This window comes from Dipteris shenzhenensis, chromosome 2 (assembly GCF_047967505.1).
Source record: "Dipteris shenzhenensis isolate YYH24624 ecotype China chromosome 2, Dip_SZ_1.0, whole genome shotgun sequence".
Lineage (NCBI taxonomy): Eukaryota > Viridiplantae > Streptophyta > Polypodiopsida > Gleicheniales > Dipteridaceae > Dipteris > Dipteris shenzhenensis.
The window spans coordinates 64,213,634-64,231,849 of NC_141597.1; the positions used below are offsets into that span (position 1 = coordinate 64,213,634).

At 40.3% G+C, this 18,216-nt stretch overlaps 1 protein-coding gene across 1 annotated transcript; it reads left to right on the plus strand.

Moving 5' to 3' along the window:
* The first annotated feature begins 9,411 nt into the window (after positions 1-9,411).
* LOC147905167 (uncharacterized protein At4g15970-like) lies at positions 9,412-11,976 on the plus strand. Its single transcript, XM_087397010.1, has 3 exons — positions 9,412-9,871; positions 10,581-10,940; positions 11,087-11,976. Exons 1-3 carry the CDS (start codon positions 9,614-9,616, stop codon positions 11,687-11,689), a joined length of 1,221 nt encoding a protein of 406 aa, XP_087253136.1. The 5' UTR covers positions 9,412-9,613; the 3' UTR covers positions 11,690-11,976.
* Positions 11,977-18,216: the final 6,240 nt, after the last annotated feature.

An 18,216-nucleotide genomic window follows, 5' to 3' on the forward strand; every position in this document is an offset into this window, starting at 1 on the left:
AGATGTGGGATTCATCTATGACATGGAGCATACAGACTGGGTGTCACCCATCGTGATAAAGAAGAATGGAAAAATCCGAGTATGCATAAGCTTGAAAAAGGTCAATGCCACCAAGTAGCTTGCTTTCCCTTCTCATCAAACACCACATCATAGGAAGTAAACATTTTGTGTGTTGTGGGTTGTACAGCTTATACGCTTTGTGTTCTTTGCATACCCAACCAAATGCCTTTCTCACTCTTTGACGCACCTCTCTTGTCCTTTGTCAGATGAGCATAGGCAGTCGATCCAAATACTTTGAGATGCTAGACATTTGGCTTAAGGGGATTGGTTTAACCAATAAACCGCTGTGCAAGTGCTTCTGCCCAAAACTTTCAGGCATGTCCTTTGTTTGCACCATACTCCTTGCACAACTCCCTTGATTAGATCAAGTGTCTTGAACCAATCATATCTATAACACATGTTATGATGCACAAGAAATCGACTATCCACATGTCATCTTAGTTAGTTTTCTTGAATGCGCTCAATGAAATGCATATTTTTATGTCCTTGAGATGTCTAAGATCTTTGCATGACGTGTCTATGACAATCAGCATCCTTGTCATTGGCCAACACATTTTTCTTGAGGCATCACTCCTTCCTAACCCATTAGAAGCATACCCAAATTTTGTTGCATGTGCCCTCCATGGTTTCTTGTGCCATTGTTGCTCTACCTAGCATTGAGCTTGCTATGACAATTTTTGGCAATATAAATATTTTATTTTGCTCTTTAAAGATTTCTTTTGCTTACCAAAAGAATGTTGTCTCTATTACCTTTGATTACTCTTATGTGGTCCATACTTAGACTTTGACCTCTCACCACACTGCATATTCTTTTGAGGTCTCTGCCTTTGAGCTCATATTGCACATCTTTGCCACCAGTGTGCCTTCAACATGGCCATCCCTCATTCCTTTTCTTTGATCGTCCTCTTGGATCAATAGGCTTATTAGTGCATCTGGCTCGATAGTCATGCCTTTAGCAACAATCATTGCCACCCTGAGCTCTCATAGGATGGGGCTAAACTTGGGAGCATCCTTTGAAAAAAATCTGCATGATCCATATCAAATCCATCCTTGAGGGTTTTCATCTTGTTTAGCTGTTCCAACAAGGGATCACCTTCTTCCATATGAAGATCTACTACTGTGTCTTCACATTGAGGAATGTAACTAGTGTTTTTCCCTCATAAAGAAACATTAGAATAGTCCATGCCTCAAATGATTTTATCAATTGCATCACTTGAGAAAACACTATAGTCTCAAGAAATATTGTGAAAATATCCATTGCTTTGGCATTTAACTCATCATAGGCATCCTTTTGTGCTTGTGTGGCATTCTCCATTGGTGGTGTCAATCTGCCATCAATAAATGCCCAAAACTTTGTGATTTTTGTCAAACAAAAAAGTGTAATTCACTTATGGATGTGGCGGTTGCAACCGCACGTTGTATTTCATGTGACTAGCATCTCTTTTGGATTTATCTATTCACGCATTTGAGTATTTTTAGAGATGTGCCTCTTTCTGTGTTCTTGAGTCTCTAAGTATTTTCTACTTGTGTGAATATAAGTTACGTGTATCTCGTAGCGTGCCTAACACTTAGGGCGTTACACATTGCGACCACAATTTTACCAATTCTGCATATGCGGGCTGGGTGCATATCCCCATGCAAACCCATTTGTGTCCGCACTGTCATGTGGTACGGCCTTTGAATCTACCACAACCTGTGGTTTCTATAGCCGAATTGCAAGCGAGCATCTTTCGTAAGTGACAGTCGATACATGAGTTGCAAACATATATTTTTTTGTTAAGAGAAACACAAGTGACGCATCATTTGGTGATTTGCACCTAGCTAGCATGTTGGTTTAGTAGATTTGGCACTTGGATGCAGAAGTTCAACTTTTGACCAACCGACTATTGGAATAGACTCAAAGCATGCATGCAAAGACGGGCGCAAGGACCTTTGAAACCCTTGGTTTTGACAATGAGGTTGCCCCAAAGGCCTAGGTGATCCATTTCCAATGGCAGAGATCCCCTAGAGTAGGGAAATGTTTAGCAGAGCCCAGAGAACCCAACCAGAGGCGCTCCAGAGCATGATGATGCCTAATGGGAGCTAGAGTACCCCGTAAGAAGTGGCGAGGTCAGCCTGCCAAGCGCAAGGTGATGTTCTCATTTAGTTCTTGCTATACGTCCTACTCCGGGTGGATGGAGAGTGCTAAGTGAACCTTCCTCACTGCCAGCGAGGCAAGCGAGATCGATGACGAGAGGAATGTTCACAACTTTGCAATCTTTGATAGTAGGAGGCAGGCGAACCGCCGGTTGCGGTTGTATTGGTCATTGCGGCTCCAATGATGGTAGCAAGTCTCAAGTACACCAAATTTCTAGGTAAATCCAAAGATGATCTGAATGCACATGTTTGGCATTTTGTGAAAGAATAATGAGAAGGCCAGGCTCAATGAACTCTCTCCCTATTTAAGTGTAGTGCAGAGAAACATGCCGGGTGTGGTGGATGCCGTGCAAAAGGAGGTGGTATTTTGTACAATTACTATAGTCAAAATAGTGACTATATGATTCTTTTTTTCTGCACTATATTGAACTAACTTTTTCTAGCTAATACTGAAGGCCCTCTTTGCAACTTTAATTGCTAGCATCTTTTGAAATGTCATCAACAGGATTGTCTTGCACCTCTGCCTTTTCATCTTCCGCTTACTACCTCTCTTGCTATTCAATTAGATTGTCTTCTTCAGATTAAATGGATTTATGCACTAAAGATGGCTCTCTAAACCTGAGGATGGTGTTTTCCATGAACATCTAAGTTAGGAGGGCTTGTAATGCCACGTGCAAGGGCATAGGCACTGAAATCAAGATAATATCCTACTCTAGAGCAGATCTTGCTAGGATAGTAACAAAAAATATTGTAAGGATATATTTTTTCCAAAAGAAAGATCTTGTCCTTCTGTTGGTTGATTTGATCACCTCCCAAGAACTCTAACAAAGACTTGAAGAACCAAATAGCTGTCTCACCATCGTTGCTTAAATGCCGGTGATACATTGTCCTATTGGCTAGGCCTCCACTCCCTCAAATCGCTTTCTTAGGCACAATCTCAAGATTGTGCTAAAAAAATATTTGGCCTATTGCTAAGCATAAATAAATAAATTTGCACTCTTGAAAACAGTGCTGGTTGCATACCTCCTGGGTGCTGCTCCATTTCTAGCATGGCCAAGGATGTTTACTGCTGTAATGTGAGAATCAAGTATGGTGGTGTTGTACGCATCGAACAATCAGAGTACATCGTGGAGAAGAGGAGAGTACAAATATGTTGTAGGAGGTCAAAAGGGAGAACACAATAGGGGCAAGCAAGAATTAGAGAGTGGGTGGCGTTTAATAAGCCTTTCTAGCCTTGTATACTTGGGGGTATGACTTCAAATGTCCGTACTATTACTGTTGAACGGCATGATTCTCGGTGATGATGCCTATATGGTATTTGTACCTAGGGCCTAAAAAGGGGCTCCTTATATTTATGGCATGTACGATGGTCGTACCTGGGTGCTAAATAGGGAGTCCTTCTATTTATGGCACACACATGTACACGGATTCCAAGGTGGCCTGACCATTTTTGGAGGTGGGTGCATATACCTCTCCCCTTACCTCAGTGGAATGTTCAAATTTTTGATTTAAAGGTAAGGACATTTTTGGATGTTCAATGATGTTTTTGGCCTCCTCAATTATAAACCATATCCTAAGGTTGTTAAGCTTGTGCAGGTGCCACAACAGGATGATCCCCATTCATGTGGGTGGAGGATAATGATCCATGCCAAGTATTTGTTAGATACTTACTTTGCCAGACAAGGTAAGTATATAAATCTATATGTTCATAATGACTATTGTACAAATGCCATTGTGAAACAAAATATAATCTAATATTTCTTATTATTTTTCTTGATTGCAGGTTTCATAGCTTAGGACAATCCCAAAGTGGAAGAGAATCTTTCTAGTGAGGATCCACAATAGCTTGATAAGTAGCCTTAACCTTCAAAACAGCCTAATGAGCAGCCTCATCAGCCTGATGACCAACCTCAGCCTGATGTGTAGCCTCCTTCATAGCAGCCTGATGTGCAGCCTCCTTCATATCAGCTTGATGAGTAGCCTTCATAGTAGCCTCTGACTTCATCTACATAGGAGTAGCTACATATTGTCATCATAGTTGGACTTTAGATTTTGATTATGAATCACTCATTGTAATGATACAATACTTGTAATATGAGTTTTTATTTATCTCAACAATCCCATTTGGGATGTCTCTGCTTACGTATCATTTATTTTTGTATTGATACAATTGACATGTAATATGAGTTTTGATTTATCTCAATAATTTCTTTAAATAGAATTATTCTTTCTCTTATTTGTAGTGCGTATAACATGTAGCATTAGTATAACATGAATTCAAATTAAGAATCAAGGGTACCTTCTTACAAGGCTTTAAAGATAGCATATGGAAAATCAGTAAAATTAACAAAGATCGAGACCTTATGACTTGTAAAACCATAAACTTTCCATTATGAATAATTCATGTACAAAAGTTTCATATAGGATTAAAAAACTAAGTTTGCATTACTGTTTTTTACCAGTGAAGGAGGAATGTTACAACTCAAAGTATGTATACAGCTTTAGAGCTAGAATACTAGCATAGCTTCTCTAGTATGTTTCCCTAATAATTGAGAGTATAGAGCTAGACTAGTAGCAAAGGTTCTCTAGTTGCTTCCCAAATAGCTCAAGAAGAGATGACGACGATGAGATGTTGAAGCAGACATTAGAGGAGCAAATGGTACAAGAGGAGCTGGTGCAGAAGGAGAAGATAGAAAATATATTTATTTAATTTATTGGATAAAATCAATTCTCATGCAAATCTTAGGACACTACATGCAGGATTGGATAACCCCATGAAGTATTTGAGGTAGCTTCATCCATTGGGTTGGATTTTCATGAGCTTGCATGCTAATCCATGGGATAATCTCCAAGATCATATTTGCTTGTCTATAGGATAATATGATCTCAAGGATCAAATAAGCATGGTAGCTATGCTAATCTAATGTCAAGGAACAGATTAGCTAGCATGCTCATGCAAATTTAATCCTTGGGATTGTATTTACATGATCCTACAAGCTAATCCAATCCTAAGGATTAGGTTTTCATGAGCCTTTATGTTAATTTAATCCCATAGAGATTGGGTTTGCATGAGCCTCCATGCTAATTGAATTCCAAGGATCAGGTTTGCATGAACCTATAGGCTAATATAATCTAAGGAATTAGGATAACGTGAAGCCTCCCTAGAGACTTTTGTAGTATATGGAGCCTGATCTTTTTTCAAAGATTGTTTTTGGCCGTGCTTTGCACCCAAGCATGTTTATACCCATCCCCATGAAGGGGGTAGGGAGGGGCAATGCCCCCCCATGTACTGCCACAAGGGGGCCAATGACATGCCTTAGGCCCACCTTGGTGAGGTTTGGGGGTAGCGCCCCTGAAGCCAAAAATACATGAAATTTGATTATAAGATAAGGGTGTGGCTCACATAGTAAGAAAGCAGTGGATATACTGCTTGTATCTTATGTCTTCTCACTTGCTAGATAAGAAAGACAAAGGACCATCTATTTCTCCGTGGATGTAGCCCACACTGGGTGAGCCACGTATATCAGCATCTCTTTGTCTCTTCCATTCTGTGCGATTTTTGTATTGTGTATTTTACGCATTCGCATCTTGCACTGTTACTTTGTTATTACATTGCTCCTAACAACAAGTATCAGAGTGTTTGTTTGAGCAACGTCCATTGACTCGTTAGGAAGGATTTTCTTGGTTTGAGTGGGAGCAATGACAGAAGAAGGCAACTTAAAAAATCAAGAAGTTCAATGGCAAGAATTACCAGCATTGGAAGATGCAGACTGAGGATTATATGTACCAAAAGGACCTTTTCTTGCCATTAAGTGGGATCACAAAGAAGCGTGCGAGTATGTCAACCCGAGACTGGGAGGTTCTGTTCTTAAACAAAAGACAACAAAGGAATTGATGAGCACACTAGATGCATTGTATGGAAAACCATCAACTTCTAACAAGGTATCTCTTATGAAGCGTCTAATCAATCTAAAGATCTAAGAAGGTGGGTCTATAGTTGATCATTTGAATTAGTTCAATACGAATACAAGCCATTGTAGGAGTAAACTTTGAGGATGAGGTTTGAGCTCTCTTGATTTTGTGCGCATTACCAAAAAGTTGGGATAGCACTGTCATGGCTATGAGTAACTCTATTTCTCAATCAAACACTTTAAAGTTTGATGATGTTGTTTGTGTTCTCCTTAGCGAGGAAATGCGACATAAAAGCAAAGGTGAAACATCAAGTAATTCTTTGACTCTTGAGAATAGGGGAAGACAAAGTGAGAGAGAAAAGAGCCCGGGACATCACGACAAGTCAAGAAGAAGCAAATTCAATTCCAAAGGAAACCTAGAGTGCTAGCATTGTGGGAAGAAATAACACTTGAAGAAAGACTATTGGTCATGAAAGAAAAAGGAAGGAGATGGGCAATAAGAGAATATGTAGGAAGCAAATGTAGCAAGTAGTGTGTTGCAAGATGCCTTGACTCTTTCATTGGATACTATCATTGATGCATGGGTAGTGGACTCAGGGGCTTCATTTCATGCTACAACTCATATTTTCAAGACTATGCTCAAGGTGATGTTGTTCATTAGGTGATGATGAAGTAGTGAAGGTTGTTGGAAAGGGAAAGGTGTTGAGAAAATTACAGAATGGAAACCGATGGTTACCAAAGGAGGTAAGGCATGTTCTTGATTTAAAAAGAAACTTAATTTTAGATGGACAATTGGATGATGAAGGCTGCACAACCACATTTGCAGGAAATTTATGGAAGGTCACAAAAGGGTCAATGGTAATAGCAAAATTAATGTGCATGTGCGCTTCTCTACTGCACGGAGTATTGCATATGAATCCCAACTCATTGTGTTTGGCTTCACCAAAAGTTGCATTCTTTCTAAATACCACACCAGTTGTTGGCGGCGACTTGTATCTTGCACATTACTCACAAAAAAATAATTTTTCTGCGTTTCAGGCGGTCCGAATTCCTTGTGCATCTCACTATCAACATCCTTCTTGTTGTATGCAACTCCCTCCCTAATCAAAGGCAATTGAAAAACCTCGGAGATAATCTTGGGTGTCACCATGAGATTTTTGCTCAGCATACCTCTCGATTTCTGGAAAGCTTCATATTGCGCGAGAGGATCTTGTGGAGCCTTCCAAGATGTCCACAGAAGACTTGCGTACTAAAGTAGGTCAATCTTCTTTAACCATTTCTGGTTTTTGCTGAGGTCCAGAGAGACTTTGAAGCTGGCAAAGCTGGCCGTCACAATCTGCTTCTTGAGTGGTGGTTGGGGAGGTTCATCATTGGACTCTGCCTCCTCACTCTTGCGATGATGATCGCCTTCTCTCCATCTGGGCTTGTACGGGGACTCTTTCTTGCAGAGTCAAGGACTTCTTGTTGCTGCAACCCATCTCATTGTCTAGAGAAGTAGCTTTGTGAAGGAGCTCGAGCGACGCCTCTTGTGTTTTGGAAGGCAAGGGAGTTGTAAGCTGCAAACTATGTTTTGGAGCCATTTGAAGGGAAGCTTGAGTGCAGAAGCCATCGTTCACTGGGCTTGTGTGGAGATTCATTGGTAGTCTTGCATGTGCCAGATTGGCAGTATGAAGTGGCGATTGGGTGTGTGTATAATCCACCTCCCATCCCTCCTTGCTTATATGATTTTGCATCATGGGTTTTGTAAGGCATGCATTGGCACGATGATGCTTTTCCTCATGGTGAGGGCATCATTTGTGTGAGCGGCCTTGTCGAATTTTGTACCATTGATGCTGTGTACATACGGGCACTGATGGGTTAGTATGGCTAGGTCCAATGTCTTCTGTGTAAGTCGGCAGACTGAGGGTGGAGTGAGGTCGGCGAATAGACAGAGCGTAGTCAACTTTGTTCCACTGCAAGGTCGAACAGTGGGCAGACATGAGAGTCAGATGAAAGTCGAATTGAAGTGGGCAGATCAAATGCGGGACTGAATACACGAACAAGGCGTCAGACCTCAGTTGGATTCCAAAAAGCCAAAAAAGACACATGTGGCATGTGTGTGGTGGATTGGAGTCGGATTTACTTGGTTTGGTCCCCGTCGGAACTGTGGCGGAGTTTGCAATCGCTTTTGTCGGGACTTCGGTCTAAAACATGTCAGACCATTAGAGCTCGTTGCATCTTCATCTTGTTGTTGCATCTTCTCATCTACAAAATCACCTTTGTTTATTGTAGGGTAATTTGAGTATACCTGAACCGTATTGGAAGTGCGGGAATGTCTTTGCTGCATTGTTGGCAGAATCGGGTCAGACTTAATTATAGCTACCGCTGTTCATGTGATTGCTTGCTATGATGTTGTTCAGAGTTGTCACGAAACTCTTTTGAATTTGTCTTTGAAGGCTTCTTTGAAAAACTACATGATACCCCATTAGTGAGCAAATAGGTTGAAACAGATATTGTATAACTGTGTACCTCAGAAGGGTTCTATAGTGAGATTGTGTTGATCTTTGCTTGTGTGGGATCAAGGCCAGGGATCAGGGCCAATGTAAGGCTTAAGTCTAAAACCATTGACTGGTTTCTCAAAGGAGTTGCCATGTAGATCTACCAAGAGAAATGTCCCTTGCTCATATGTATCAATCACCTTGAATGGACCATCATACCTTAATTTGAATTTACCTAGCATTTTACCCAGTTTAGTGTTGAACTCTACACCATAGAGTGAGGGTGCAAGAGTGCTAGAAGAGCCACTTACACCCTTGAGTAGCACGGGTGGAGTGAAATCTCTCTATGGACATATGCTAACTTTAATCTTTAGAGAAAAACTAAAGGGAGGGGGAAGTTGGAACTCTCTAAGCATTATTCGCAACTCTAACTTCATAACCAAGCTACGTTTGGCCCCCTAAATGTAGTGGAGAAATGCCCATTGCCCACAATCACGACTCCAATCAACCACGATCAAAAGGTGTTTTCGAAGCAGCGGACGTGTTAGTCCAAGCCTCGAAGAAAGGGTGTTGACAAGAATGTCCCCATCACATTGATAAATGTATATATATATATATATATAAGTATCTCACGAGTATTTTTATTGAGCTGGCCACCACTTTGCTTCATCACAGAGAAACGCTTTTTGGCAGCTTTAAGGACTGTCTCATCAATGAATTAGTCTGTGAGTGATGACAGCAAAATTTGAACACTGTGGTGCATGCAGGACATGTTGAACAACAATTGCGGATGGGGCCGCTGACATGTTGGGTTGGCAGACGTTTTCGGCGCGGATCCATGTTTACGTTACTACCACCTCTACTACTGCTGCTAAATAAGCTCTCCTCAGATCCTCAAATCCAACCCCATATGATGATGCCCACAATTGCATTGCTTGAAACGCAGCGCCCAACATTTCATTTCCTCTGCTGCAGTTCTCCGGCTTTCAAGTTTGAGCTCTGATCTGTGCATTTTACGTCGTCTCAAGGATGCCCAGCTGGGATTTCTCTTCCTGCAGGATTGTCGAAAGGATTTCGTGCCAGCTTAAGGGCTCCTGCAGTGAACATAAACTTTCGTCAGGGAAGCTTAGAAGCAAGGAGACCTTGATTGCTGTCTCTTGCGTTGCCCTCACAGCCTTGTCGTACCTGGTCGTGCTATCTACTCCCAGCGGTTTCTATGGATCTATTTTTCCTTTGCAGATTCGAACCTTTTTCGGAATGGTTGATGCTCAAGGCGACCCAAAACCAGTAGGTGACGCATTTCTTTGCATGAATGAATGACTGAAGACTTCCTGCCCTGCTATTGTCTTTGAAATAAGGACTGTCCATAGAAATATAACCAGAATCCTCCTTTTCTGGGGTAAGGAAAATGTAGATTTTTACACTGTGCAACTCCAAGCTTGTTAGATCTCTAAGTGCTCGTATTGCCGAAGTGAGCAAGCATTGAGTATAAAAGGGAGAGAAGCATTGAGTAAGGAACTTGAAGGACGAGAATTACAACGGTGTTGTGACAGAAATAACTCAAGATAGCAGGACGAGATATTTGATTGTTGAACTGTACTTCCTGGAGAAATCCTCTCCATCGCAAATTTTACAGAGCCTCTGCAGCTACTTTTCCATCGGAATTTCACTGCAATTTATAAGATTGAAGAAGAAGCTTCATTTTTAGCTTCAACCGTGCAATGCTTGCGTAAGCAGCAACAGGGAGACAGTGTGATTTAAGTACTAGGGCGATGGTTGGATTTTGGGTTTAAAGGAGGGAAGGGAAGAGCGTCGGTAAATCTCTTTGCAAATACTCCAAATCTGGAGCACACGACACAGGGAACTGAAAAGGGGGGGAGAGAGAGTGAGAGAGTGAGTCTCAATTTGAGTTTGCAAACAACAGGTGCGCCCTTAGCTTAGTTTGTGATGTTACGAACCACTTACTGCGTACCTGTTGTGTGTTAATAATGTGTAGTATCCAACAAGCATCGAGGAGGTGTTGGAGAGGGCTGAGATGCCAAACAAGACGGTGATCATAACAACCTTGAACGCGGCTTGGGCTGAGAACAAGGGTATGATTGATTTGTTTCTGGAGGGCTTCCATGAGGGCAATGGGACGGAGAGGTTGCTCAAGCACTTGGTGATTGTGTGCCTGGACCAGAGGGCCTACGCTCGCTGTGTGCAAATCCATGCTCTTTGCCTCAAGCTGCACACAGGAGGCGTAAATTTCACAGGAGAGCAAGCTCTGCTTACTGCCGACTACATCAAGATGATATGGAGGAGAATCAAGTTCCTCAAGAACGTGCTAGAGATGAACTATAGCTTCATCTTCACAGTAAGTGATCGTGTGCAAACCCCATGCATTTTATCAATTTGATGAGTAGCTCTACATGCCAAGTCTTTCCCTCTCTCTTGGGATGGGACACACTCTCTTCTTTTGTATATATGCTCTCACCTACACACACATGTGCCATCTTGCAGGATGCTGACATCCTTTGGTTCCGCGACCCGTTTCCAATGTTGCTAAGTGTGGATGTGGATTTTCAAATAGCTTGCGACCGGTACAATGGAAGGCCTTGGGATGTGCGCAACAGCCCAAATGCGGGGTTCGTGTTTGTGAGGGCGAATCAAAGGACAGTGCAATTCTACAAGTATTGGTACAGAGAGCGGAAGAGAGATGCCAAAATGGCAGACCAAGAGGTATTCAACGCCATTAAGAGGGAAAGCAAGTTTCACGAAATTGGCATGACATTGCGCTTTCTTGACACGAAATCATTCGGGGGCTTCTGTGCCATCAAGGCAACTGACATGAGCAAGGCCATCACCATGCACGCCACATGTTGTAAGGGCCTCATTGCGAAGTGGGTTGACCTTAGGGCCATTCTTGATGGTTGGAAGGACTATGTACACCATTATTGGCAAGGGGAGGCGACATCTCTTCCTGATGCTAGTAGTCCTCCTTTGGTGGGGCATAACAGAAGCTCAAAAGTGGTGAGCAATGCCACCATTTTTAGGGCCCCCATTGCTTGCCCTCAAACATGGCGTCGAAGGCGCTCACGAGCACCCTCGCCCCCTCGTGTATAATTATTAGTAGTTCTAGTCTTTTGGTCTTGCATGCGGGAGGACAAGATTGAAATGAAAGAGGATGGTAAACAGTGGCTTGAAGTTTAGCAATCCTCTTATGAGGTGATATGCAATGAGATAGGCTTTGTGTAGGCACCAAAAGGAGTTGGGATGGTGAGAAAGGGGGTTAAGGGAGTGGAAGCATCTTGGAATTGTAGAAAGGTGTCATAAGCCCTTTGGATTTATACAAATAGACAAGTCCATACATCCCTAGTCAATGGGAGGACTACATTTTTGTCTTGAAAACATCTCATGTTTGTAACTAGCATATAAACATTTGATTTTTGTAGCATTTCCATAATTTTGGTTTCATATGTTTCATTCCTCTACTTGATGCTAGCAAACCCTTGATATCTCTTAAATGCTATCGGGTCCTTTTCTCACTTGTGTGCATGCAAAATGCAATAGGCTTAGTATCGAATTGAGAGGAATAAAGACACCCTTTAAATTTATGAAATCCTTCTAACTAGGTAGAATGAATGAAGCAATTACTTTCCAGTCTTTGTCTCATTTGTGTTCATACATAATATAGTTGCCCTAGTATCAAAGTGGGGAAATGCAAATGTTTTCTTTCTTTATTTGCCAAACACTCTTATCAAGAGGAATAAAGACATCCTTTAAATGTACAATTATTCTAGAAATTCGTCTAGGCCAGAGAAACAATCATTACATGGATTGTAAATTTGGAAAACAATAAGAATTAAAATTGTGACTTGGATTGAACTTGTAGGTTGAGCTATCATCTCATATTTCATTGTAGTGACAGAATTGATGGAACCCAAAGAATAAAAGCACATTTAGTGTACACTATTATGACATTTTGCTTATGAATATTTCTTTGTCATGTTCAAGTTACCTTCTTCATTCATCCTTCTTCATTCATCGTTATCTAATAGTCTTCATGGCTTACACTATTATGACATTTTGCTTATGGCCTACATATTGATTAAAGTAGTCTTTGGTTCGCTAATTGATGAAGTTAACTCATGGTTTTCTAATTGATAAAGTTAACTTGTCCAATTGGGAAAAAAAATGTATCATGTTGATTCCATTCAATGAATTTGTGAAGCATGATGCTAAGAAATGGCCTTTCGAAAATGATACCGAAAATGGACACATAAGTGGATGCTTTAAATGTACATAGTGAATCTTCTATAGGAACATGGAGACGAATGTGGATGCTTTAAATATAGAAGTGAGACGCCTCCCAACAAGGGGTGGAAAGGGATACTATTGCACATCACCAACAACAAAAGACATACTAGATATGGGAGGAAGGGATATAGTTCTTGTTCACAAAAAAATGATTACCATAAGATTGTGTTCCAAATTGCTTCGAAAGATGGGGTTGGAAAAGGCTAGAATAAGGACAAAGATACGAAAGATGGGGACTTGAAAAGGCAGGTATACTAGCTATGGGAGGGAGGGATATGGTTCTTTTTCACATAAAAATGATTACCATAATTTTGTATTCCAAGTTGTCTCGAAAGATGGGGCTGGAAAAGGATAGAATAAGGACAAAGATATGAAAAACGAGTATAAGGAATAGTATCTTTGTATGAATGGTGTGTAATTAGTATTACTACTTTAATGCAATGATTAATCCTCTATATCATACGACCATGGTAAACATGGAGTGGAAGTATGTCATCTCATTGGAAAACAAACACAATTTATGGAATGATAGGTTTGCAAATGTGCAAAAGAGGTTAATTAAAGATAACCTTAGGTAGGATTCAAAAGAAACATTAGGCAATAACTTTGGAACTCCTCCTCATGAAAATAACTTTACAACTCCTCCTTAGGGTGAGATTGGCACAATCATTGTCTAAAGTAGGGTTTGCATTTAGGGTAGAAAATCACCTCAAATTTTGGCTTAGGTTTAGGGAATTCTAATAGAAAAAGATGAAAGTGACCAAAGTTCAAAAGAAATACAAAGGCTTAATCTTTTGATTGGTATACATAAAATTACTAAAGCTCAGCAAAACACCACTACCAAAGATAAATGTTTTGTTATAACTGTTAACAATACAAAAGCAATTATGAACCAAGGCTAACCAAGGGTTAGCTATGTTCTAACCTGGATTTGGCTTTTCGTAAGAAGAAATCTTAATGGCTCAAATACCTGAATGGTTTCAAATATGGGACCCAATCGGCATATATATCCTTTTTCTTATTAATACGTGCCTCGGCAAGTCTCGTATAAAGTCCATTGTTTTCACCACCCTAAAAAACAAAGTCAATTCCAATAGAGGAGGTCTACCTAAATTTATTTATTTTAATATAAACACCTATACCTAATACAAGTGAGACATTACTATATTTCCTTCATTTCTTCTAAGATAATATGGGCATCTCAAATTGTTGCTAAGATCTACATAGCTGACATTCTCCATTGTTGCCCCAATTGATCCAACTACTATAAAGAGAAATTATCACACATTTATCCAACCAATCCATCAATTGTTGAGCATATCCTACTTACTACAACAATATGTGTGTGCTTAAGCACATGAGATCTTCCCGTAATTTCCTTGTCTCTTGCAATAAATTTACACATCCTCCCATATACTATGGAATCAATAGATATTATTTTTAGTCATGGTAGAAATAAGCGATTGACATTTTCTTGTTAGAACACACACGCGCGCGCGCATGAACGATGGGTAACCCCATAAAATAGAAGAATATTTTGTAGCTTTTTACCTTTGAAAAACACAATCGCTTTTTGCAATGTAACTTTTCTTGCCACATGTCACCACCCTATTGTTGCCTTATTGCTTCTTGCAAAGCCAAGAAAAACTTTCCTTTCCAACATACCACCATCTCTTTAATCACTGTATTTCGATACACACTTTTTTTTGTAGTACTTTATATTATTGTGTGGGAAACCTCAAACGAGGTAAAAACTACCATAAAGTACCAAAGGAAAAAGTACAAGAGCAACACTTGTCAGAAGAGATAGGAAGTCATGATAAAAGGAGAAAAATAGGAGATTACATGCTTGCAAATGGCAACATAAAGACAATATTCTCTAACGTGATCCCCTGTAAAACCAAGAAACCATTGAGTAAAGTAGTGGTTCTTTTACGATTCTTCTTTGTTTACACACACACACACACACGTGCGCATGCACAGAGAGAGAGAGAGAGAGAGAGAGAGAGAGAGAGAGAGAGAAGATAAGATGCAGCTTCTCCAAGAAAAGCTTCCCTTGCCATGCAAAGCTAAGAAAAGATTCCCTTGCAATGTCAGTACCACGTTGATTCCAATTCGTTGTAACATATATAATGTTTGTTTCCTAATTATATATATTTACAATTCCTAAAGCCTTTCTTGATGTCAACTTGAGAAATATTTAATCATAAGCTAGTTGCTTATAACTAATGGAAGCTAGTGATCTCCACATTACCTATGAGACCTAGAAAAGCCAAGCTCTAAGAGATTTATTGGGAAAAGAACACAATTTATGGAATGATAGGTTTGAAAATGTGCAAAAGAGGTTCATTAAAAATAACTTTAGGTAGGATTCAAAAGAACGTCAGGAAATAACTTTGCAACTCCTCCTTAGGGCAATAACTTTACAACTCCTCCTTAGGGCAATAACTTTACAACTCCTCCTTAGGGTGAGATTGGCACAATCATTGTCTAAACCAGGGTTTGCATTTAGGGTAGAAAATCGCCTCAAAATTTTGGCTTGGGTTTAGGAAATTCTAATAAAAAAAGATGAAAGTGGCCAAAGTTCAAAAGAAATAGAAAGGCTTAATTTTTTGACTGATATGCATAAACTTACTAAAGCTCAGCAAAGCACCACTACCAAAGCTAAATGTTTTGTTATATCACATATATCTATTCAACCAATCCATCAATTGTTGAACATGTCCTACTTACTACCACAAAATGTGTGTGCTTATGCACATGAGATCTTCCCCTAATATTACTCCTTGTCTATTGCAATAAATTTACACGGCCTCCCATATACTATGGAATCAATAGATATTCTTTTTAGTCATGGTAGAAATAAACCATTGACATTTTCTTGTTAGAAAAGAGACAAGTGAATTTAAAAAACATCCCACCCAAATAATTGGTGTGTTCTATAATGCAACTTGATATATTTGAGAAACCAAACTATTTCTGATGCAAATGCAAATATATCTAATCCTAAGGCCTTTTCATACAAGTTTTGAGTTCATATTAATGACAAGGATAAAGTGTTTTAACTTCATATTGGCTTGAGAAATGCTGTATTTTGTGTTTTCTTACATCAAGAGTACACATAAAAGAAATATAGGATGACATCCTAGGTTATGATTCTACTCCTTACAACGTCAGTCCTAATCTATCATAGGAGCTCAGCAGCAGCTAGTCTTCTCCAAAAGGCCCCATGACTATGAAATTCTGGTGGAAAGTAGAAAACTCATGGGTGGATTCTTTATGCCATGCACCTAGGAAGAAATGGCAATGTTATAGTTAAACACCCTTTAAGATCACCATATCTCTAAGCTTTGCAATAATTTAACAACCTATATGCACACAATGTTGATTTTTCAAGTGTCTGCATAGCGTCACATGAGATATAAAAGCATGATGTCCCACAAAGCTTGTGTTTCATAATCACAAGGCAAAATTCGTGTTGATTCACCATATGTTGGTTGTTACAGATTCCTTTATAGGTTGACTAGATTTATTGCTCTAGCCCTTCATAATTAGTATATTACATCATGTATCATTTGTTCAAAAGTAAATCATGGGAGAGGTAAGTCAAATGGTTACTTAGTCCCTTAATTATCTGGAGCATATAGACATCTCAATGCGACTGCATGCTTGCATCCACTCCAGACCGCTAGGTTATGTCGGGATGGCAAGGTTGGTCTTCTAGGGCTTCAAGTTTGACAAGCTCTAATAGTGGCATTGCCATGAGATAGTTGGCCAATTCTTTGAAAACTCTGCACCACGTCATAAAACTGTAAATGATGGGGTGGTGGCAGAGGGTGAGGATATCCATATCGGCCCCCAAAACTAAATCCTCATGGAAGTAGGCCATTACCAAAATTGGATGTGCTTGTACAGGATCGAGCAACTCTATGCAACTCCCCAGCAAAGGGACCAGCAAGCCCACACACTGCAAGGGGACCTCCAGACTCTCTCTCTCTCTCTCTCTCTCTCTCTCTCTCTCTCTCTCTCTCTCTCTCTCTCTCTCTCTCTCCCCCCCCCCCTAAAATGCAGCATTTAAATCCCCCTTGTCAACTCATCCCTCCCAACTCGCTCCACACCTCCACAACTCATCACAGTCGGCTCCCTCCCTCTGTCACAACTCGTTCAGCCAGCTCCCATTCTCCATAGATTGTTTGCTTCATGTCTCCCTCATTTAGCTTCTCCATCTCATTTCAGCTTTCAACTCCCTCATTTAGCATTCAATAACGCTGTTTGAGATCAGGTCCTTCACCCAGCACCGTCGTCGTTTGAGTCCAACCACATCGAGGGTAGGGAATCTCTCTATTCATCTCATGAGCCGCCATTCCATCATTACCCTTAGCTTAGCCAAGGTTCTAAGTTCAACCCTAATCCTGAGTTGGGATGAACACCTAGCCCAACTCGAAGGTTAGTCCAAGCAAGGGGTACCCAATCCACACATGCCACCATGGAACCCAAGGTTAAGACCTTCGCCTCGTCAACCAAGAAGGTCACTTACTCGACCATTTCATCCCTCCCATCGCCTTCCCTTTATGCGAATATGTATTCAAAACGAAAGATCATTTCAAACCCGCAAGTGCCAAGAATAGATTTATTACTTGCAACAAGAAGTACGAGAGCTCAAGCTCCAAGTTGCAGCTCTTGGAAGGAAGGTACAAGACATGGAGAGCAGTGGAAAACAAGAAATTATGACAAAAGTATTACAGAAATGCAGCGTATCTCCACCAGCACAACAGCTTGTCTCCGCAGTTAAGGAAATGAGCACTAATCTAGTAAGTTATATCAAAAGAGAGATGATTGTTGATGTTAGTAAAAAAGTAGATAAAGCTTATCTCTATATAGAAGTAAATGAGCAAGAATCTTGAGTGCATAATAGAATAATTTTACGCATTGGGGGGTTGAAAGAGGAGTGCCTTCATCATTGAGGAAAAATCCATAGAAGACATTCTCACATTCCTCAAGATAGAAATACCACAAATTGAATGGGATGAGAATGATATATGCAATATAAGTCGAAATGGCACACAAGAATAGGTCTACTTCAAAGGGAGGGCAACAAGAGTTAAGATCCTTAGACAAACACATAAATTGAGGAGTACAAAGATTTGGATATCTGAGGAGCTCACTCCAATTCAGCTCAAACAAAGAATAGTGAACTCACCAAAGTGAGGGAAGCAAGCAAATGGGTGGTCTATTACGATGGACAAGCTTTAATTAAGGATTTCAAATCTAAACGCAAAGACTCTCAGCCTTAACCGATGTAATGAAGGCCACTTTATGGTAAGACTAGCAGC

What these genes read in the sequence shown, in the direction of transcription:
- LOC147905167 (XM_087397010.1), top strand. Translation starts at nt 9,614, where the DNA reads ATGCCCAGCTGGGATTTCTCTTCCTGCAGGATTGTCGAAAGGATTTCG. An exon ending in CTCAAGGCGACCCAAAACCA is followed by an intron (nt 9,872 to 10,580) that starts GTAGGTGACGCA and finishes AATAATGTGTAG; the next exon opens with TATCCAACAAGCATCGAGGA. An exon ending in ACTATAGCTTCATCTTCACA is followed by an intron (nt 10,941 to 11,086) that starts GTAAGTGATCGT and finishes GCCATCTTGCAG; the next exon opens with GATGCTGACATCCTTTGGTT.